The following is a 23,698-nucleotide window of genomic DNA, read 5'->3' as shown; positions in this document are numbered from 1 at the left end:
GACCGGTTTCCTCGCCAAAAAAATATCTCCCAGCAAGTTTCTTGCTGGTTTTTGCCGAGAAACTCGGTCGTGTGTACAAGGCCTGAGAAATGCTACTGGGCCATGAGCCAGCCGCAGCAGTGAAAACATAAGGTCATTGCATCTGAAGCCTGTGATGATACATAATGAGTAGGACAAGATTACCATTTAAGCTCCCAGAAATCTATTTGATTCTATAAGAAAGTCCAGTTTAAAGCAATAATTTTATTTGATATATGAAATGATTGTTTTCTTCTATACTCTTCGGTAAAAAAAAGGACAAAGTGCTTTGACCTTTACTAGATATCACTCTACGCCACCTGATGTCTCCTTGTAAAGTGAAACTGTGATTGCATCACAGACTACTCTATCAGCTGATTTACTGCTGCCGTGCCATATGAATGACTGAGCTCTCTTGACACAGCAGCATTGGCCAGTGAATTTAGTACAGTGTGTGCTACAACAGCCTGACCTGCCTGCACAATGATCAGTTTTTATGAATTAATTTATAAACTGCTTATTACAGAACATCAACTGTATAATACATTTATATTTGTCACCCACTAATAACAGGGAGTTACAGGTTAGGTACCTACCTATTGGTGGTCCATTAATACGTTTGTGTTGATGCATGTTGTGTTAAGTATAACTAAAGGCAAAACTTAAAGGGGTTGTAAAGGTAAAACCGTTTTCCCCTAAATAGCTTCCTTTACCTTAGTGCAGTCTTCCTTCACTTACCTCATCCTTCGATTTTGCTTTTAAATGTCCTTATTTCTTCTGAGAAATCCTCACTTCCTGTTCTTCTGTCTGTAACTTTAAGTGGGGGTTCACCCAAAAAAAATGTTTTTAACATTACATCTAGCAGAGCCAGCATACTAAGGACATTTACTTTCGGCAGGTAATTTTTTTTTTTCTCCGTACATACCTTTATATTCTGTTTTTGTCCAGGGCTTCCGCGTTCTGATGACTCCGGGACTGGGCGTTCCTATCCTTCTGTTCGATGATTGACAACTTGTGAAACAGGTGACCTTTCGCACAACGCGCGTCACCAGATGTTGGGAAATAGCCGAGCTACGAGTCGGCACTATACGGCGCCTGCGCAGTCAGCTCTACACGGCGGGCGCAGGCGCCGTATAGTGCCGACTCACAGCTCGGCTATTTCCGGAGATCTGCTGACGCGCGTTGTGAGACAGGTCACCTGTTTCACAAGCCGTCAATCATCGAACCGAAGGATAGGAACGTCCAGTCCCGCAGTCATCGGAACCCTGAAGCAGGGATAGGAACGCCCAGTGGGTTTGATCCGACAGGCGTACGGCTTTGTACGCCTTCGAAACGTCGATGCAATACTTCGGCGCCCGCTGGGTGGACTTTGCGTCGTTTTCCGCGTCGGGTATGCAAATTAGCTTTTTCCGACGATCCACGAACGTACACGCGGCCGTCGCATTCTCTTACGTCGTCTCTAGTCGGCTTTTTCCGGCGTATAGTTAAAGCTGGTATTTTACGGTGTATAGATAGACTTTCCATGTTAAGTATGGCCGTCGTTCCCGCGTCGAAATTTGAATTTTTTATTTTTTTTGCGTAAGTCGTCCGTGAATAGGGATGGACGTAATTAAGTTAAAAAAAATTACGTCGTTGCGACATTATTTCGCGCAATGCACGGCGGAAAATTTCTAAACGGAGCATGCGCAGTTCATTCGGTGCGGGGACGCGCTTCATTTAAATGAAACACGCCCCATAATCGCCGATTTGAATTCCGCCGCCAGAAATACACTACGCCGCCATAACTTACGGAGCAAAATCTTTGAGGATTTGAAAGAACGCCAAGTAAGGTATGGCGGCGTAGTGTATCTCTGATACGCTGCTTGGGTGCAGATCTATGTGGATCTGCCCCATAGTTTTACATCATGCAGCTGCATCCACTCAAGTAGGACATCCAATATTAGAGGAGTGATTGTACACTGGTACTAGAATTCCAGTGTTTCTATTCTCCCTCTTCTTTACCTCACTAAGCTAACATGACCCCAGTGCTGATACACAGCAGCAGGAGAAGGACAAACAAGGATGCAAGTGCCAAATGTCCTCCTGATTAACCAATAATGTCATTGGTTGTTAGAATGCCAGCGGCTGGCCTGCATGGAACCCAAGGTTGTATTCCCACATGTAACGAAACGTCCCACATTCCGCTTGAGTGCTTTCATCATATACCACTTCCTTCCAGTCTGAATATAAATATCAGTTATTCCAACTGCTCACAAGCACAAACGAGATGATACTTGTTTGTCTGCTGAACATGAACTCTTTATTAGAACCAGAAAAAGTCTTATATACAGTAAAAGACCACCTGGGGCCAGATTCACGTAGGAGGGCGTATCTTTGTGCGGGCGTAGCGTATCCTATTTACGCTACGCCTCCGCAACTTAGACAGGCAAGTGCAGTATTCACAAAGCACTTGCTCCGTAAGTTGCGGCGGCGTAGCGTAAATTGGCCGGGGTAAGCCTGCCTAATTCAAAGTAGGCTGGTAGGGGGCGTGTTGTATGGAAATGAATCGTGACCCCACGCAAATGACGCGCCTAACGAACGGCACATGCGCGCGCATGCTCAGTATCACGTCGAATTTACGCCCTAAGATACGCCGGCTAAATGCCTGTGACATGAACGTAACCTACGCACAGCCCCATTCACGTACGACTTACGTAAACAACGTAAAAGGATACGCTTGTTCCGACGTCCATACTTTGCATTACCTGCGCCTCATATAGCAGGGATAACTTTACGTAAGCCTTACGTAAACGGCGTAGCGGGCGCAAGTACATTCGTGAATCGGCGTATCTAGCTAATTTACATATTCGACACGTAAATCTATGGAAGCGCCCCTAGCGGCCAGCGTAAATATGCACCCCAAGATACGACGGCGTAGGAGACGTACGCCGCTCGTATCTTGGCCGAATTCTAGCGTAACTGATTCTAAGAATCAGGCGCATAGATACGACGACGCTCATTCGGACTTACGACGGCGTACGTGGAGATACGCCGTCGTAAGTCCTTTGAGAATCTGGCCCGAGGTTCCTACATCCTGCTCATATTACTCTAGCAATACACAGAAACATACATTAACATGAGCTAATTAACTAATCCCTTAGGGCCCTTTCACACGGGACGGATCCGTTAGGATCCACCCCGTAAACCTCCACTTGCTCAGCGGAGATCGCTCCGCTGATCCCCGCTGAGCCGGCGGATGACAGGGCGGTCCCTGCACACTGTGCAGGGACCGCCCTGTCAGATCTCCGCTCTCCCCTATGGGAGGATCGGATGAACACGAACCGTCTGTCCGTGTTCACCCGATCCACTCTGCAGACGGATGGAAAAATAGGATTTTCCTCCGTCTGCAGAATCGGAGGAATTCGAAAACTGATGAGATCGGGTGTCAGCGGATGTTCATCCGCTGACACCCGCTATTTCATAGGGATCAATGTATTTACCTTTTTCATCCGTAAACGGATGGATGAAAAAGCAGACATATGGTCCGCATGTGTGAAAGGGGCCTTAGAGCAGCCGTTGTGACTCCCTAACTGCAATACACATGACTCCCTAACTGCAATACACATTATCATACATATCAACACAGAACTCCTTCATACAATATTGCAGGGTTAATTAGCACAAGCAACAACTTAGCAGACAACTATATAATTAGCATGTCAATTAATACAGCACTTAAAGCGGATGTGCCACTAAAAAAATATATTAAAAGCCAGCAGCTACAAATACTGCAGCTGCTGACTTTTAATATAAGGACACTTACCTGTCCTGGAGTCCAGCGCCGATCGCAGCAGATGACGAGCGATCGCTCGTCACCCTGCTGCTCCCCCCTCCATCCACGGTGAGGGAACCAGGAAGTGAAGCGCTCCGGCTTCACTGCCCGGTTCCCTACGGCGCATGCGCAAGTCGCGCTGCGCCCGCCGATTGGCTCCCGCTGTGTGTTGGGAGCCGAGTGTTCCCAGCATACAACGGGGGACGGACGGGAAGCAGAGAAAAAAACCGTCTTTTGCCCGTATCGTAGGGCCGGAAGTGGGTGCAGATACCTGTCTGTAGACAGGTATCTGCACCCCCCTCCCCCCTGAAAGATGTCAAATGTGACACCGGAGGGGGGGAGGGTGCCGATCAGCGGGACTCCACTTTAGAGTGGAGATCCGCTTTAGGGCAGCCCAGGTGACCAGACAGTCCGTCTCCGGAGATCAATGTGATCAGCTCTTTCAATGATCATGTGTTGTTCAGAATTAAACAAACTAAGAATAGTCTTTACATACAGTATATCCTGGGAGATATTGTGGATAAATAATACTGTCCCATTTTTAGTAATCCAATACATATTTTCTCATTCATCCTGTGCCAGGATGGCACAGGGTGACTGAGACATAAGAGGTGCGTGGGGAGCTGAAACAAGGGTATCCCATACTTTCCAAGGGATTCTGGGTTCCACAGGCCCCCCCGTCGAACTACACAATAAAAAACTTTTTTTAACAAGAGAACACAATAAAAAAATGTAGCTTTGTGTATCAAAAAGACAGGTTTGATCCTTTCCCTGACTTGTTGGCAAATTGGGGCAATTTTTAGGCATTTTGCCAAGGCACCCTTAAAGGAACACTAAAGGTACAATTTAAAAAAAAAAAAAATAACATACATGTTATACTTACCTCCACTGTGCAGATCGTTTTGCACAGAGTGACCCGGATCCGTGTCTTCTGGGGTCCCTCGGCGGCTGTCTCGGCTCCTCCTCGCAAAAGCTTTCCACGTTCATGCGAGCTCCCTCGCATGGTGGAAAGCTTTTGCGAGCGCGCTCCCGTGATACAGCAGTGGCCATAGCCACCGACTGTATCACTCGGCCCCGCCCCCCGGCGCGCCGCGTCATCCGATGTGATTGACAGCAGCGCCAGCCAATGGCTGCGCTGCTATCAATCCGCCCAGCCTAGCCAATCAACGGCCAGGCTGGGAACCGAGCAAGATGACAAGCACGCGCCCGGGACTTTCGAACGGTGAGGTAAGTAAAACGGGGGCTCGGGGGGGGGGGGGGCGGTGCTGTCAGATGTTTTTTTACCTTAATGCATAGGATGCATTAAGGTAAAAAAACTTTTACCTTTACAAACCCTTTAAATAACCCAGAATATACAACAGGGTGGTCTAAGGCCGGGTACTCACGACCAAACATGTATGGTGAAAGCGGTCTGTCGGACCGTTTTCACCATACATGTCTGCCAGAGGGCTTCTGTACGATGGTTGTACACACCATCGTACAGAAGTCCGCGCGTAAACAATACGCGGGGCATGTCCGCGGTGTCGCCGCATCGATGACGCGGTGTCGCCGCGACAATGACGCGGCGACGTGGGCGGCCCGCCTTTAAAATGCTTCCACGCATGCGTCGAAGTCATTCGACGCATGCGAGGGACGGCGGGCGCCTGGACATGTACAGTAGGTCTGTACTGACGACCGTACATGTCCGAGCGGGCAGGATTCCAGCGGACTGTTTTAAAACAAGTCCAGGAATATTTGTCCGCTGGGAAAAGGCCCGGCGGGCAAATGTTTGCTGGAATTCGGCCCGCTCGCGCCCACACACGACCAAACATGTCTGCTGAAACTGGCCTGCGGACCAGTTTCAGCAGACATGTTTGCTCGTGAGTATGGGGCCTTAGGCATCCAGTTTGGCAGTCTCTAGGCATGTTATGTGATTTATGCGAGTTGTGCTCAGTTGGCCATAAGTTTCAATTGGCATAGGCAACAACTCACTCAACCCCATCCTCTTCTTGAGCAAGTACAACCACAAGTCTCTGATCTGCCACTGGTTTACAGAAAGGAATGTATTTTTTTTTTTTGTAATTTCTATTTATTAATTTTAAGAATAGAAATGTACAAAAACAGACATCTGGGTATAAAATAAAATAACATAACACATTGCTATCAATACACCATTGGTACTAAACACCCCAAAAAAAACAATGCCCAACCAGCACCAACCTTGCTTAGAGCACCAACTTGAAGCAGAGTAAATATAGAAAATTGTAGTCCCATCCACATCACAACTAGGATCTTAAAGTATTGGAACAGAAGGCGAATACGATTCAAGAGGTCAACAGAACATAATATGCATCTTAGGCAGACGTCATGGCCAAATCAATCTAGATGTCCCACACTTTAGAAAACTTTTTGGGGCATCCTCCAATGAAACACTATTGCTTTTCTGGTATAAAACAACAAGAGGGTCCTTATGGTTCTAGTATTTGCTAGAGTATCTACCAGACCCAAAATCAGGCATGAACTGGCCATTGGGACTACCAGGAGTTTCCCGGTGGGCCGATGGCTCAGTGGGCCGGTCAGGTGCCGTCCTGGAGCCGCTCCTCTCTGACAGTGAGTGGTCGCAATTTCACTCCTGTCAGGAGGAGCAGCAGCCGTCACTTGCTGGAGTGAGTATTAGCCTTTCTGCTCCCTCCCGCCCTATAGGGGGAGATAGACAGCCAGCAGACTTTCCTTCCTCTCTCCCCTTATCACTTGTCGCTTATCACATGACTGGAGAGAGGAACGATGCTGCCTTTCTGGAGAGCTGTGAATGAGTACATGTGGGAGGGGGAGGAGAGGGGGGGCACTCTGATTCAAGGGGAGACACACAGATGGGGGACACTTTGATGGGGGACACTCTGGTGCAATGGGGGACACTCTGATGCAGTGGGGGACACTCTGGTGCAAGGGGGGAAACTCTGTTGGGGACACTCTGATGCAATGGGGGACACTCTGATGCAGGGGGTAAACTCCGATGAGGGGCACTCTAATGCAATTGGGAACAATCTGATGCAAGGGGGGCTCTCTGGTGCAAGGGGGGCTCTCTGATGCAATGGGGGACACTCTGATGTAAGGGGGGACACTCTGATACAAAAGGGGCTCTCTGATACAAGGGGGGACTCTGGTGCAAGGGGGGACACTCTGATGCAAGGGGGGGACACTCTGATGCAAGGGGGGCACTCTGATGCAAGGGGGAAGACTCTGATGTCAGGGGGACTCTCTGATGCAAGGGACACTGAAGGGGAACACTCTGATGCAAGGGGAACTCTCTGCAAGGGGGAAACTCTGATGCAAGGGGGGACACTCTGATGCAAGGGGGACTCTGATAAGGGACACTCTGATGCAAGGGAGACTCTGATGGGGGACACTCTGATACAAGGGGGGCTCTGATGGTCGACACTCTGATGGGGGACACTCTGATACAAGGGGGACTCTCTGATGCAAGGGGGGACACTCTGAAGCAAGGGGGACTCTGATAAGGGACACTCTGATACAAGGGGGGCTCTGATGGTCGAAACTCTGATGGGGGACACTCTGATACAAGGGGCTCTCTGATACAAGGGGGGGACACTCTGATGCAAGGGGGGGACACTCTGATGCAAGGGGGGCACTCTGATGCAAGGGGGAACACTCTGATACAAGGGGGACTCTCTGATGCAAGGGGGGCTCTGATGGGTGGACACTGATGTAAGGGGGACACGGATGTAAGGGGGACTCTGATGGGGGACACTCTGATGCAAGGGGGACACTCCAAATTAAAGTGGGCCGCTCTGGATGAAGTTCAGGGCCAAATTTTTGTCCCAGTCCAGCCCTGCCCAAAATGCATGTGTTAACTGAAAAAAGGACTCATATATTAGTGATACTAAGAATACAATTAAGCACCTGTTCTAGAGCTACACGGTTCTGGGAAAAATGAGAATCGCGATTCTTTTGCATAAAATTAAGATCACGATTCTCTCACGATTCTCAAAAACATTTATTTAAAGCGGTAGTAAACCCCAGCGCCCGCGACCCGGTCCGAAGCTCCGTGACCACGGCCGCGGGACTCGCAGACCCGATTGCCACTGGATTCCCGTGATCGGTCCCCGGAGCTGAAGAACGGGGAGAGCTGGGGAGTGTAAACACGGCTTCCCCGTTCTTCACTGTGGCGGCGTCATCGATCGCGTGTTCCCTTTTATAGGGGGACACAATCGATGATGTCACACCTACAGCCACACCCCCCTACAGTGGAAAACACACTTCAGGTCACACATAACCCCATCAGCGCCCCCTGTGGTTAACTCCCAAACTGCAATTGTCATTTTCACAGTAAACAATGCATTTTAAATGCATTTTTTGGTGTGAAAATGACAATGGTCCCAAAAATGTGTCAAAATTGTCTGAAGTGTCCGCCATAATGTCGCAGTCACGAAAAAAATCGCTGATCACCGCCATTAGTAGTAAAAAAATAAAAAATAATAAAAATGCAATAAAACTATCCCCTATTTTGTAAACGCGATAAATTTTGCGCAAACCAACCGATAAATGCTTATTGCGATTTTTTTTACCAAAAATATGTAGAATAATACGTATCGGCCTAAACTGAGGAAAAATATTTTTTTTTATATGTTTTTGGGGGATATTTATTATAGCAAAAAGTTAAAAATATTGCATTTTTTTCAAAATTTCACTCTATTTTTGTTCATAGCGCAAAAAATAAAAACCGCAGAGGTGATCAAATACCACCTAAAGAAAGCTCTATTTGTGGGAAAAAAAGGACGCCAATTTTGTTTGGGAGCCACGTCGCACGACCGCGCAATTGTCAGTTAAAGCGACACTGTGCCGAATCGCAAAAAGGGGCCTGGTCTTTTACCTGCATTATGGTCCGGGTCTTAAGTGGTTAAGGGCGCTTTTCGTCCGCTAGCGGGGCACTTTTAACCCCAAAGAAGGGGTTAAAAACGCCCGTGTTGCGGCGATTCCAAACCGCTTTTCAGGTGCTTCTGAAGCGCTGCCCATCCACTGCAATGTGCAAGGGCATTTTGGGAGTGCACCACCCAAGTGTAAAAGCACTTTGGCTTTTACACTCGGGGGTCATGGGAGGCAGTTTTCAGGCGCTATTTCTAGTGCAAATCGTGCTGTGCGTCCTGAATGTCCAGGTAATCTTCTGGGGCCTGTGACGTTTCCCAGATGATTGCAGGGAGGGAGGGGAAGAGGAGTCACCTAGGCGGCGCGGGTGGATGTGGGAGTGGGGTACCAGTCAAAACTGGGTACCCGCTTCCCTCCCGAAAAAAATGACATGCCAAATGTGGCATGTCAGGGGGTCAAGATACCTTAAAGCGGAAGTTCCACTTTTGGGTGGAACTCCGCTTTAAGTGGTTAAAATTATAGGCAGTCTCAAGGCACACTATTCTAAAATGTAAAAAAACTATGGGATTATATGCAGGATGCCTGGACATACCAATAACTTGAGACCACACACCTTTAAAATTATTTTTAAATAAATCATTTATTATTTAAATAAATAAACACACCAACTTTATTAAAATAAAAGTACCAAACACACATTTTTTTTTTTTGGATAAATTAAGGCCGCGGCATAACTATTGGTTTTTCCAAATAATCATTAAATATTACCATTACATATTATACCTTAGGTAATCAACTGTACCAAAATAAAATCACAGCTCAGCCACTAAGACTCAAGCTGCATGAATTGCCTTAAATCATTCAAACCACTATCTCCTTTTGCCAACATGCCAAATGAATTTACCAGATAGCTATACCGCGACAAGGGAAGGGGGGGAGGGTGGTGAGATCCACTGTTGGTTTTCTCCTGGAAACGGCTGGCCCTGAACCCATGGAACCAGCTCTTTAAATAGGGGATTTTCAAGGGCTGGAATGTTCTGGAAGGTCAGATGACCTTAACTGACCTATCCTGAACCCTTAAATTTTCAAATTTACCCCAGCAACTGAAGTGCCTAAGCCAATCCCTACCTTTCCCGCTCAAAACACTTTAAACCTATCACAGCCTCAATTTTAACCCTTAGCAACAGACTGCTCTAACCAATCCCCAGGATTCCCGCCTAAAAAACCCAAGAGACACTTAAAACTGCCCCCTGCCATGAATCCCATGAGGAAAAGGGGGGGCCTTGAAACAGCCTAATCCCTTTCCCCCTTATTCTAATAGTTTTACATAATGCAGCAACATCCACACACAGAGGACACCCAACCCAACGTTACAGGTGATTTATTCTTCCGAAGTACATCCACTTTAACACACTGGTACCGACTAGTATTCCTGTTTCACCTCTTCCTCGGTTTCTCTCAATCACTCAGCTATAGTGACCCCAGTGCTGATGGAGAGAGGCAGGGAAGGACAAACAAGGATGCTGTGCAGGCGATCAGCACCCTTCTTATCAACACTGATGACATCACTGGTTGTTATGACTCCAGTGCCTAGAAGGTTGTAATGCTGCTCAATAAAAAAAAACTGTGGCTTTGTGTAACTAAAAGACAGTCTTGAGCCAGCTGCTGGCATGTATACAATGTTGGGCAATTTTTAGGCATTTTGCCAAGCCACCCTGGTTGTAAAAGCCTGTCCTAGTCTAGACACATGTGCTCTGAGTCATTTTTACATCGACTGCAACACTTTTTAATGACATATGAGCGCGGTACGCATGCGCACTATTTCCGTCACGTAACATTTTTATCAGCTGACTCTTAGAAACACCCCGCCTCTCTGCCCTTGCCAACGTCACTGGACGGCGCCTGCGGGCTTCCGTAATTCCTTGGAAAGCCTCCTCCACGTTTGGTCAGCCTAGCCTAGTTACGGAGGCGCGGACCAATGAAAAAGAGAAAGGAGTGGAAGGGATTGGCTAGATGCCGATTGTGAGGGCGGGGCGGTTTAGACGTAGCACGACGTGCGTAAGCCTGGTTGCACGGACACCGGTTACAAAGGGCTTGGCGCAGCGTGTCCTTGGGAGTAGAGAGTTCGCGCTTGGCTGAGGTGTATATCGTCTGGGAGGAAATCCGTAGAACGTGAGGTAAGTTATGGCAACCGGGAGTTCTCTCCATACTGGCTCCTCTCGGTCATGAATGTATTTATCAGAGACTTGTCTCCTGTGGTGTATGACCTTGTTGTGTCCGCTTCTGTCACACGTCCTCCAGGGCTGGCACATGTCTGGCTGGACGAGGCTTCCAGCGTGTGAGCGGGCAGACGGCCCTGTGCTCGGTACCCGGGGGGTAAAGGATGTGTGTGGGGGGCAGGGAGTAAGGATTGGTGGTAGTAGAGCCGGGATCTCCTTCCAATCATCACAGCCGGCTTCCGCTTCATTCATTATCAGCTGTGCGGGTGATGATCGGTGTTGTCTGCCATGGATTTTCACACTCGCGCCCCCCCCCCCCCAATCCCAATGTAACCAGTCTATAGGCAGCAATGGCCTGCGAGCCCCCTGTGCCTGATGACCCCGAGAAGGTCACTGGGGGAGGGGAGGCCGCCATTCTCTATATAGGTCACCTCTTTCATCTTAGGAGGAGATATATAAAATGGATATACATTATCTATACTCCACGTATAATAGAAAATGTTAGAGGTCAATTATATAATTGTATTTTTTTTTTTTTACATTTGACCTCTAACCTTTTTCTATTATACATGATAGATTGTGTGTGTGTGTGTGTGTGTGTGTGTGTGTGTGTGTATATGTATATATATATATATATATATATATATATATATATATATATATATATATATATATATATATATATATATATATATATATATATATATATTCTCATTTTATTAATGTATGTCTTACACAATGTGCTGGTTAGATATCTTGATCACATAACCACTTTGACTGGCAGTTGTGTTGCATAAAATGTAATGTCTGAGTAAAGCGGCACATATAGATCATGCGCATTTTAATTGTACTTATTTTCTTCACATGCGGAAGGAAAGAAAATTGCTCTATTTCCCCATCAACAATCATTGCTGATGGTGAAATCCATCCCACATTGCTATTGTGTTCTGCAGAAGGGGAGCCTTCCCTGCCAGCAAAATAAAATGATTGGTTTTGTGGACTTGCAGCCAGCAGTACTAATTGAGGGGAAAAACCTGACAGGCTGGTTATACACAAGTTGATGGTTATAGACAATTCATCGTGGTGCTTATACATGGATCAAAATTCACCCAGTGCTGAGTGATTTTTGATCAATGTATGCCTTCCTATGGCAAGAATCTGCAGATTCCTGCTGCAGGAATGACTGGGTTATGTAATTAGCTTTAGCCTATTTAAACTAATGGCAGGCTAGCCACTGCTGATCACACATAGCCACACACACAGATTGGCTACATTTCTAGGGACAGATGTCAGTCTGGACACATCTGCTCACAGCTGACTGGCATAACACGGTCACTCCTATAGCAAGGATCTGGCAGTCGCCACAAACCAGCTGTGTGAAGAGGGCCTTAGAGCAGGGATACTCAAACTACGACCCTCCAGCTGTTGGGGAACTACACATCCCATGAGGCATTGTAGAACTCAGACATGACTATGCATGATGGGAATTGTAGTTCCTGAACTGGAGGGCCATAGTTTGAAGACCATGCCTTAGAGTCTCTCCCTGATATGTAAAGACCCACCTGTTAGGATTTTGACAAACACTTTACTTGCACTTTAACTCATTAAATGTTTACCTGGAGCTCATTCACAAGTGTCAGGCACTCTCCTCTGAAAGCACTGCATGCTTGGCTTACTTTTCAAAAGCGTTTGACAGGCGGTGAGAAGGCAACCTCTCAACGCTTGATTGAACCCTATAATTGCCACCCTAGTGCACTGCAATTGCATGCAGTTTATGTTCAGTTCCAGTGTAGCCCCATGGGACTACATTGGTTGCATGTGGTGGCACCACCCACCAAAAGCATCGTGTAATGTAAATCTTGTGTGAACATTCCCTAGGAACATCATACAGTACATGTTACAATCTACTTTTGATTCACCAAGCATTCCCCAAGTTACATACGACTCCTACTTACAAATGGAGGGAGACAACAGATAGTGAAAGGAATTCTACCCCTAGGAAGAGAAGTTCACTCCTGTAAGGCCCCATTCACACCTAGGCGTTTTTACGCCTGAAGCGCACTGCTCACAAACGCCAGAGGGGAGAATTAACATTATTCCCTATGGTGACTGTTCACACCTGAACGCCCAAACGCCTGTCGCGCGAAGCTCAAACAAGTCCCGGACCTTTTTTTGTCGCGCGAATCGCGCGACAGCGGCGTTTGAGCGTTTTTTTCCCCCATAGAAAGTAATGGGAAACGCGCGTATTGAGCGTATCGCGCGACAACGGGCGTTTGCTATGGGCGTTTCGTCGCTTTAATCAATAGAACTTGTCGCCCATGCAGAAGATTAAAAAAAATCTACCAACATAGCAACAAGTGATGAAAAGATAATTTTTCCTATTGGCTAAAATAAGAAACGCCGAAGTACAAAAACGTCGCACGACGCTGTATGCAAACGCGCAAATAAGCATGAATACGCGCGAAAAAAACGCCCGAAAAAACGACCGAACGCCCTACGCTCAGGTGTGAATGCAGCCTAAGAGTTGATATGGGAAAAAGATTCCTCCACTGAAGCTTTACCACTAATCCTTATTTCCCCAACAAGCCAACAGTTTCAAAACTCAATTGTTAGAGACAGAAAGGTGAAATCTTCTGCACAGACAGCAAAACAAATCTTGCATGGATGTTAACACTTCCCTATGCTATCCCAAAAACTTTTTTTAAGCTTGTGTAACTGTTCCAAATTGCACACAAATTTAATTTAAGAACAAACCAGTTTTGTTTGTAATCTGGAGACTGCCTGTACCTAATATATCCAGATAGGCCCTTGTACTATGTAGGTAAATCTAAAGATGTCACCGTTGGACTGTAATGCTTGTGTATGGTGAGCTTTAGGGTCACCACACACAATACAATCTGACTATATAATCATCTTTTAGACCCTGGCAGTATGTACATGTTGGTAGATCTAAAGGTGTGTGTTGTGTAAACCCCAACTTCATTCAAGTCATCCACCTACCTACACTTTGCATAGATTTAACCTTACAAAATATTTTTTTTCTTTTAGATCATAGCCATGGGAGACGCAGAGAAAGGAAAGAAGATCTTTGTCCAGAAGTGCTCTCAGTGCCATACTTGTGAAAAAGGAGGCAAACATAAGGTCGGGCCTAACCTGTACGGTTTGATTGGACGCAAAACTGGTCAGGCTGCTGGCTTCTCTTATACTGATGCAAACAAAAACAAAGGTAAGTTGTAGTACTTGTTTCTATGGAGTCCTTATCCCTATCATTACCTGTGTAGCTCTACCACTTGGTTTCCAGCTTGTCTGAGGCTGTAAAAGGAACCTTGGGATAGAACTGCTGTTACTGGGCCAATCAAATGACCTGATGTCTGTCAACTTAAACACTTCACACAAGGGTTGTTTTGCTTAAACTGTAGTGGTTTCTATGCAGAGCTGCACCAGATTTTGCAATATGCTTCCAGGTTTTAGCCCTTGTTTACCCTGAACATGGCTTTGAAATCATGCAGGTTCATCTGAGCTTGCATGATTTCAAAGCTGCATTGCAGTCAACCTCGGGGGCAACTCAAAAGTTGGCTCTGCAGGTTCATGCACAGATGTCTATTGAAATAACCCCCGGACAGGCTAAAGTTGGCAACCATGCACAGCTGCACCAGATTTTGCACTCTTCAGTTTTCCTAAATCGGCCCCACAGGGTCTTCCAAGTCAGGCAGAAACTGTTCTAACACTGCAGCTAAAGAATACTTGGGATTGAGTATAAGCTTTTTTTTTTTTTTTTTTTTTTACCCCAGTAGTCCTGCACAGATATAAAAAAAATAAAATAAACACAAATAATATTGCTACAAAATCAGGGTGTTTTTTTTTTTTTTTTTTTTTTTTAAAGGCATCTGATATATTAATTTGGGCTTTGGTCTATGAGGTCTGTAGCAAAAGGTAATATAATTTAAAACTTAATTACTGGCATTGGGGCAGTGTAGAATACTAGACAATGTGACTGGCTCACCATCTGCATGTTCACTCGTACGGTTTACATTCGCTTTCTGCGAATTACATGAATAATATTTCAATTGAGTTTTGAGGCTATAACTAACTTGTTTTAATTGCTTGCGTATCACTAAAGGCAGTACTTAATGCTGAACTAAAGGTTCGGTCACAAACTGCAGACAAGCGGGTTCTTTATTGCAAACCTGTCTGTCCCTGTGCTGGGATGACCTTCCTCCTTCGCTTGAGCAGGAGTGAAGTCCTCCCATGTTGGCCAGTGAAGACAACCAAAGAGCAGGAGCCAGCAGTAGATGCCGGAACGGTACGGAGACTGTCCACCCTTTCAAATGCGCCCCTACTAATGAAAGTAGGGTTGCACTGATACCACTTTTTAAGACTGAGTACAAGTACCTATACTTCAAGTACTCACTGATATGCAGCACTGACTAATGGGTGGCACTGGGCACAAAGGCAGCAATTGGCTCTCATACTGATGAGATGCCTAATCAATTCTGCTAGCAAGTTGAAGACAGAAGTGCCTGTTCTGTCTGAATCGGCAACCTGTCCTATTTGGTGACGTTCCATCAAAACACAGCGACACCCATCTTGGTACGCCCTATTCAGATGTCCACTACCGCCTTCTGATTGCAGGCTTACTACGGCTGAGTGCAGGGTGTACCAAGATGAGTGTCTGTGTTCTGATGGAACGTCCATTCCCTTACCAAATGTGGTAGGTCACCGACTTTCAGAACACCAGGCATTGGGATCGTAGCGGCTGTGCCCTGGCCAGCTTACCTGCCAGCATGTCCTGTTGACTCCCTCTCCACCCAGTGACTTCCAGGAGCGACGCTTCTTCATTCAGAGGTATTGGGTTACTCATCAGCACAAGTACTCGTGCAAATGCTTGGTATCGGTGCAACCCTAAATGAAAATGGGGGGAAATGTACACTTCTTTGCAATAGAGCGTGCAAAACGTTGTAACCACAATCTGTGGATTATGGATGCAATGCACAGGTTCCTGCAGACTATTTCTTCCCCAGTCTCAGGTCCTGTACCTTCATGTGAATCTTTGGCTGAGGCTGGAGGAAGTTCACCATAGACTGCAGATAGGATTTTTTTTTTTTTTTATTTTTTTTTTATCGCAGATTCTGTAAATGGATCTGTGAAATAATGACATGGCTGTGATGGCGAAGCCACAAACATGTTAAAATTAATTGCATATGGGAATAATATTGTTTATACAGAATAATAGAAATGTTTTGGCTTTAAATATAAAATGCATATAAAGTTGTATAATGACCCACTTTTGCTGGGAAACTTTGCGTTCTGTAAGCATGGGCCAAAAACTGCCAATGTATGCTCGGTAGAAAGGTCTGTTCAGGCTGCATGATTCTAGACTAGTGCTGACTGCGTCTTTGTGAAATGTCTGACCTCTTCTCTCCTCCCTATAGGTATTACCTGGAATGAGGACACCCTGATGGAATACTTGGAAAACCCTAAAAAATACATCCCTGGCACAAAGATGATCTTTGCTGGAATCAAGAAGCAGGGGGAGAGGAAAGACTTGATAGCATACCTCAAAAGTGCATGTTCCTGTTAATTGCTTAATCCGATGCCTTATTTATTTCAAAGAGGGAACCCCAGTGATGAGATACTTTTACCGTTTATATTTTTATTTGTACTGTCCATACATATTTTAGATCATCTCATCAGCAAATGTAAAGTTATTGAATGAAAAATTATCTGTGAAATGAATTTGGCTGTGTAAGATATATTTGTCACTTTGAGGATCAGAAAAAATTGGGCCGACATAAAAATTCTATTCACTAAACTTTGTCTCATGATTTTTTTTTGGGGGGGGGGGGGGGGGAATTGCATTAAGATGGCATAAAATACTACAAAAATTACTTTAAATCTGTTTAACCATATGGGCCAGTACTAATGCATGATCCTTGTAGTGTCTTTAGAAACATTGTATTTCCCATTAGCTAAATGGGCTAAATGTTTTACTGTGGTGTAGTACAAATGCCATTAAGTACCCTTGCCACAGAAGAGCTTTTCTTTCTTCTGTGGCTCGGTTTTTGCTGTATACCCCACATTTCAAGGGCGAGAATATTCATACAAAAAAATCTTTGTACATTCACTGAAGTAAAGAAGATTATAAAATTTCACTTGCTTTTAACATTCATTTTTTTAAAGGAATGTAATTTCTGAACGAAAACCACATTCGCTGTCTGGAAATTCCTTTGACCAAGAAGTTTTTCTATTCTGCTCCTTCGAATTTCCCTATCGCTGTGGCAGAAAACTAATATCCATTTGACCCCACTAATGATTAGTAAATCGTAAAATGATTTTTTGAAGGAAGACATTGTTTTTGTATGGCCGGCATATAATATTTTACAGTTCTGTCTGAATCTGCAAAATGGTCTTTAAATTAAAAAAAAAAATGATCTGAGTCTGATACCAGATTCAACCTCTAATAGTATAGCTCAGGGATAAGCAATTAGCGGACCTCCAGCTGTTGCCAAACTACAAGTCCCATCATGCCTCTGCCTCTGGGTGTCATGCTTGATGCTGTCAGTCTCGCTATGCCTCATGGGACTTGTAGTTTGGCAACATCTGGAGGTCCGCTAATTGCTTATCCCTGGTATAGCTCTTCTGTCATTCTCGGTGGATTTGAGATTTTTCTCCCCCAACTATATAGCTGGTTATTTATATTTACCACTCACATTAACTAAATAATACACTTTTTTTTATTTTATTTTTTTAAGGTTATCTGATTTAATTGAAACAATCGGCCATGAATGAATGAAAAACTTATAAAGCGCGGCGCATGCGAACTGAATCGCTTCTGGGTGCTAGTTGTTCGTGTCTCATGACATCAGAAGAGCAGAGTTTTGATCTGTCTTCTGAAAGTCAGGTGGTTTTCCTCCAACCGAATGCTGGTTGGCAAAGCGTTCCATAGTCTCGGACCTTGAAAAGCAAACCTTCTTTCTCCTTTGGACCATCTAATTGTTAATGAAAATAATCTTTAGTTGCAGCCCTATAGGACACCAACTTAGAGGTGATCAAACACACTGATACTGACTAGTATTCCAATGTTTTGCTTTGCGGTGTCTCTCTGCTGCGAAACACCACAAAGTCAGAGACGCATTGAATAACACTAAAAGTGATTATATTTGCATTAAAAATCCACACTACACTTCTCAGATCAGCAGATGACCTTGATCAAGAGCACCCAAGTTGGCTAATCAGAACTCCCCCCCCCCCCCCCCATAAGGAGTAAGAGAAGGAATAAAAATTGAGAATACATGGAAGAGGGAGGAGGAAAGAACAAGAAAGGCAGCTAGAGAGAGGGACACGGGGGGGAAAAACAAGAAATTAGGATAGAGAGATAAAAGGAAAACCAAGAGAAAAAGTGGTACATCCTAAAATGTACCATAAGGGGTTTTAATACTGTATGAGTGGAAGTAACTTGGGGAGCGCTAAATGTCTGTGGGTTAGGGGCGCATATTACTTGACTTACCTTGAGTGCTGACCACCCATGCTACGAAAATTTTATTGTTAGGGGTCCCTACAACTTGGGAAATGTTATCAAGGGGTCACAGCTCTAGAAAGGTTGAAAACCACTGTGCTAGAGTTACTGCAAAGTGAGCTCTGGTGATAGGAAGGGGTGGATGATGAAATGTTAGACCTTCCCTGGGTACAATTTTGTACAAGGGCAGCTTGCAGAGGACTGGAGAAAGCAGCCGTCTTAATCCTTTGGCAGCACTACCCCACATGTACAGGTTCTGTTCTCCTTGGGACTGGTTCACAGAACTCTGCAGTGTGTGCGGTTTTTGTTTCTGCTGTCTACCTCACTGTTCTGGTTTGCTACCTCTGCCTGCAGCGTATCAGCTATTTGGGTAGTGCTTGTACGGAGAAACACATGTCTCCGCACCACAAAGCTCAGAGTTAGTAGCGTGTCAATTCTTCTGCTTTTTTCCTTTAATATCTTCTACCTTTAGCAACAAGCAGGGAAGTCTCACAAGACACTTCATAGGCTTGAAGGCAAATGGGTTTTGGAGGCTCTTCAGTCCTCTGCCTTGTCACATGGTGAAGAGGGTTATCGGGCAATGCTGAAGATGGTCAAGTGAAGCCTTGAATCTCAGCAGCAGCAATTCTCCTACACCTGACATCCAGCAACATCCTTTCCTATACTGGCTTCTCTTCTGCTGCTGCTGCTGGAGCAGAAGAAAAAAAAATGTGCCCAAACCACCCCCATGCCCATTGTCTTATTGGGAGCTTGGCAAAACTGCTGTCTTCACAGCTGCACAGAAAACATTTGTTAAATGAAATTGAATAAAATTAAATAATGCACTAGCGCGACAAGGTGTTGTGAGAAGTATAGTGCAAGTAGTGAAGGAACAGTTATAGTAAATTATATGCTGTGCTTTGGAATATCACACAATAAATGCGTGCTGAAGATTAAAACAAACACATGTAGTGTTAATGTAACAGATATAAGTGTCCGTGGTATATAGGGAACAACACTAGTCCCACTTTAAATTGCAAAAATGCTATTATGCAAAAACAAGTCTTTTTATAAAACAATGCTGTGACAGTCCTGTTGAAAAAAGTGCTTATGCGTGGTATCCAGTAATAGCACTGTTTACATGCTTATAAATCCATGCGTCTGAAAATGATTGACAGGTGTTACAGATCATGCATTTGTGCTCTTTTTCCAGTGACCCCCTAGGTATTAAATGCTCACCATGGAACGTGCGACTTAGCGATTATGCTCAGTCAGTACACGCTTGTGAACCATCCCTGGGTTCTATAATAATAACAGGATCCTGGGCTTCCACACAGTATCTCGGGAATAAAAAGCCTTGATAGTGTGATATTGCGTTAAACGTTTTATTAAACAAATAAGAACAACCCCCAGTGGGGTACTCACGTGTACCAGGTGCGTTAGTGCACCACTCTGTGGATGGCCGGAAATATTACAATGGCTGGTTTTGGAATGGTGGAATGCTTCCTCCTAAGCAGGTAGTCTGCAGGTAGATACGTGTCGTCCTGGCCCTTCCCCTACACGTGTTCGATACAGGGTAATCGTATCTTCATCAGGGGGAATGGAAGGAACTGTATTGCAGCTTTAAGGACAAACACTGGTTGGGCAGCCTCTATGTATCATTTTTTAGCATTCAGAAAAAAAGAACAAAGTATAGCCTCGAAACAGAATTAATGCTGTAGAGCAGTGTTGTCCAAGCTGCGGCCCGGGTGCTGGATGTGGCCATTTGCTTGCCTTTATCTGGCCCTTGAGGCATTATTCCTTCCACTCACACCAACGATGGGGCACCGTTCCTTCTATTGACACCAATAATGGGACACTATTCCTTCTACTGACACCAACAATGGGGCACTATTCCTCCCACTAACAAAAGTGTATATCCAGGGCGCTCCAAGAATTTGAATCCTGACAGATAAAGTCTGTGTTGGAGAGGGGAGCAGATCTTCACACACTTTAGGCAGCACTCAGGGAGACTAGCAATCTCTAATGGGAACAGAAAAACAAACGCCTTGTTTGTTTTTCTATTCCTCCCACTGACACCAATGATGGGGCACTATTCCTCCCACTGTCACCAACAATGGGGCATTATTCCTCCCACTGTCACCGATAGGACACTATTCCTCCCACTGACAACAATGGGGCACTATTCCTCCCACTGACACCTACGTTGGGTCACTAGTCCCCCTCTGACACCAACAAAGGGGCACCATTACTCTCACTGACACTAGTCCCCCCACTGACACATAGGATGGGGCACTATTCCTCCCACTGACACCTACGATGGGGCACTATTCCTCAAACTAACACCAACTATTTTTTTCCCCTAATACCAAGGATTAGGCATTGTTTACTACCACTGGGCACATTCCAGCTCCCCTAAAGTCTAAAGCACAGTAAACTGGCCCTTTGCTTAGAAAGTTTGGAGACCCCTGCTATAGAGTATTGTCTTTGCAGCTGCTCCCATTGCAGTTAAATTAACCTCCTACCGTGAGTTTATGCCCAGAGCTACACCACAGTGGCAGGTACCCACCTATACTTTGCCCAGATGCCCACCCCTGCTCTCCACCAGCATGTGGAATGTAATCTCTGTTTCACTGGACCATGCTACGTAACTATGGCATGGGCAGGAATGCTACATATCGTTCATGCTACATTGGATTAATCTTCTGATGGCTGAGAAGGTCGGATGGTGACAGTGCATTTACCTGCACTCCCTCCTCCTCACTGGTCTCATCCTCCGACTCTCCACAATCAACAGTCCTCCAAAAGTGTCCCAGAGTTTGCGGCTTGCAAGCCTGGGGGACAAGAGCCACACTCAACCAGAGATGCTGGTAGGGGGCCGACTTCCGGGATGTGAAGACGCTTCTGCTCAGAGCTCCGGCCGTGGACATATCCTGAATCATCCTGACGGGCTCCAGACTTGGACATTATCCTGCCAAATTGCCTAAAATAGTGGGGGAGAGACCCAGGATCCCGAGGATGGTGAAACACGGGTCCAGCATGGACCCTAACCCAGCGGGGAAGCTCACGAAATTCTCTCACGTGGCGTCTCAAAATGGCGCCCGCACGGATCGCAGGGCTCTATCTGTACCCCCGGCCCGGGGGGGAGCCGAGGAGGATAGTGAGTGGCCGAGCCTACCTGACCCTCTGGCTTCACCTGCGGCGTCTCCTCACCCGGATGGGGAGGAGGGGGGCTCCGGCGCGCAGCCCGGACAACCGACGCTGATGGAGATAATGGACACTATAAAAAGCTGCCATGCCGCCCTGTCCTCCCAGGTGGATGCTATCAGAGTGGACTTCGCTATACTAAAAGATGATGTGCAGAAGGTCAGGCAGAGGGTTACACATGCTGAGCAGCGCATAGGATCGGTGGAGGATCTGGTTAACCCCCTCGTGGTGCAGGTGAGAGATATGGCGGCGGACCACAAGTCCCAGGAGGCCAAGTTGGGGGACATTGAAGACAGACTGAGAAGGAATAACCTCAGGTTCCTTGGCTTCCCGGAGGGGTCCGAGGGGAAAAATACAGGAATTCCTGTTAGCCTGGCTTAAGCAGACCTTTGGAGAAGCGGATTTTTCTCACTTATTTGCCATTGAAAGGGCACATAGGATCCCTCTGAGGGCGCCCCCGCCGGGCAGGTTTCCTAGGCCCATGCTGGCTCGATTTCTATATTTTAGAGATAAGGAAGTTATCCTGCGCAAGGCCCGCAACATGCCTGAGCTAATGTTTAATGGCAACCGTATTACTATTTTCCCGGATTTTTCAGCAGCAACGCAGAAACAGCGAGCGGCATTTCAAAGCGTGAAGCAACGCCTGAGAGAACGCAACCTGCCGTACAGTATGCTTTACCCAGCCAAGCTTAGAGTGGCGCACAAGGGGCAAACGCAGTTCTTCCTGTCCCCTAGGGAAGCAAATCGCTGGTTGGAATCCTTGGGACACGGTTAAGGTAGATATGTACCTTGCTGATTATTTGATACCATATTTGGAGAACCTGGGGGGGACCCCCCAGGAACTAATGACTGTAATAATTCGCAAAGATACGTTTTCAACATCCCCATTACTGCTAGTTTTTGACTGACCACCTCTGGTCCCCTGGGTCCTTCAGGTTTCAAGTACTGTTGAAAGACTCCTGTACATCCAAAGCTAACCACGGCCCGGATTAACGCTCTGTGAGAAACCACGTACTTGTCCCTAGACTTTCCTAACCGGCTGGTGAGGGAAGCTGACCCCCCTTTAGGGACGACCTTTTGAGACATGTTGTTTGGGGGAAAAGCCTGTGGGATGTTCGGGGCTACAGGCAGGGTGGGGGGTATGGATCCAGGAATCCTATGTTGTGGACCTGGAACAGTTTGGTTTTTTTTTTCTTTCTCTTTTTTAACCGACTATTTTTTGTTTTTCTTGTTTTTGATTTTTTTTTCCCCCATGCCTCCATTGAATAAGGACCCGGGCTCTACAAGGCTCTTGGCGGGATCTAGAGTTATTATGTGGACTGTATATACATGCCTCAGACATACTTCTTATCATAATGTATTGGGCTTGATGATGACACTGCAGGGCACTGTTTGCTTGTATGTGGGAGGGGGAATGGGAATCCTTCACTCCAAGATGTACAACCCTCTGCACCAATTTACCCGTAAGACCCATGACGCAGTCCCTTAAGTTGCTATCTTGGAACGTGCGGGGACTCAACTCAAAAATTAAACGGTCCCTAGTATTTAAATATATTATGAGACATAAGCCGCAGGTCATATTTTTGCAGGAATCCCATCTGGTAGGTTCCAAGACACTGGCTCTACATAGAGCCTTTATTGGTAAGGCATTTCACTCCACATACTCCTCTTACGCCAGGGGGGTCTCGGTCCTCGTAGCTAAGTCCCTCCTATGTGCAACTAAAACGGTTAAACTGGACCCTTTTGGGAGATATGTGATCCTAGTGTTGATTATTAATAACCAACCTTACACGTTTGTAGCAGTGTATATTCCACCCCCGTTTAAGGGGGAGGTCTGGGAGGCTGTGATGAAGGAAGTGCTGCAGGTGGCGGAAGGTCCTATTATCCTAGCGGGGGACTTAAACGCAGTTTTGTCCCCGGATAGGGATAGATTTGGGATGGCGGCAGTGAGGAGTTCCCCTCTAGAGGCATGTGTGACACAGTACGACCTGGAGGAGGCCTGGAGGTGGAAGCACCCTGATGCTCGAACCTACTCTTGCTTCTCTGCCATGTTTAATACCCTATCCAGAATAGATATGTGCTTTG

General features: G+C 45.9%; 1 protein-coding gene across 1 annotated transcript; it reads left to right on the top strand.

Moving 5' to 3' along the window:
- Window positions 1-10,759: 10,759 nt before the first annotated feature.
- On the top strand, window positions 10,760-16,723 carry LOC120940189 (cytochrome c). Its single transcript, XM_040352886.1, has 3 exons — window positions 10,760-10,869; window positions 13,960-14,137; window positions 16,344-16,723. The coding sequence occupies exons 2-3, from the start codon at window positions 13,969-13,971 to the stop codon at window positions 16,490-16,492; spliced, it is 318 nt and encodes a 105-aa protein (XP_040208820.1). The 5' UTR covers window positions 10,760-10,869; window positions 13,960-13,968; the 3' UTR covers window positions 16,493-16,723.
- Window positions 16,724-23,698: the final 6,975 nt, after the last annotated feature.

Source organism: Rana temporaria, chromosome 5, assembly GCF_905171775.1.
Source record: "Rana temporaria chromosome 5, aRanTem1.1, whole genome shotgun sequence".
NCBI classification, from domain to species: domain Eukaryota; kingdom Metazoa; phylum Chordata; class Amphibia; order Anura; family Ranidae; genus Rana; species Rana temporaria.
The sequence above is the reverse complement of the archived record's forward strand: the minus strand, read 5'-3'. Positions and strand labels throughout refer to the sequence as shown.

What these genes read in the sequence shown, in the direction of transcription:
- LOC120940189 (XM_040352886.1), top strand. Translation starts at nt 13,969, where the DNA reads ATGGGAGACGCAGAGAAAGGAAAGAAGATCTTTGTCCAGAAGTGCTCT. An exon ending in TGATGCAAACAAAAACAAAG is followed by an intron (nt 14,138 to 16,343) that starts GTAAGTTGTAGT and finishes TCCTCCCTATAG; the next exon opens with GTATTACCTGGAATGAGGAC.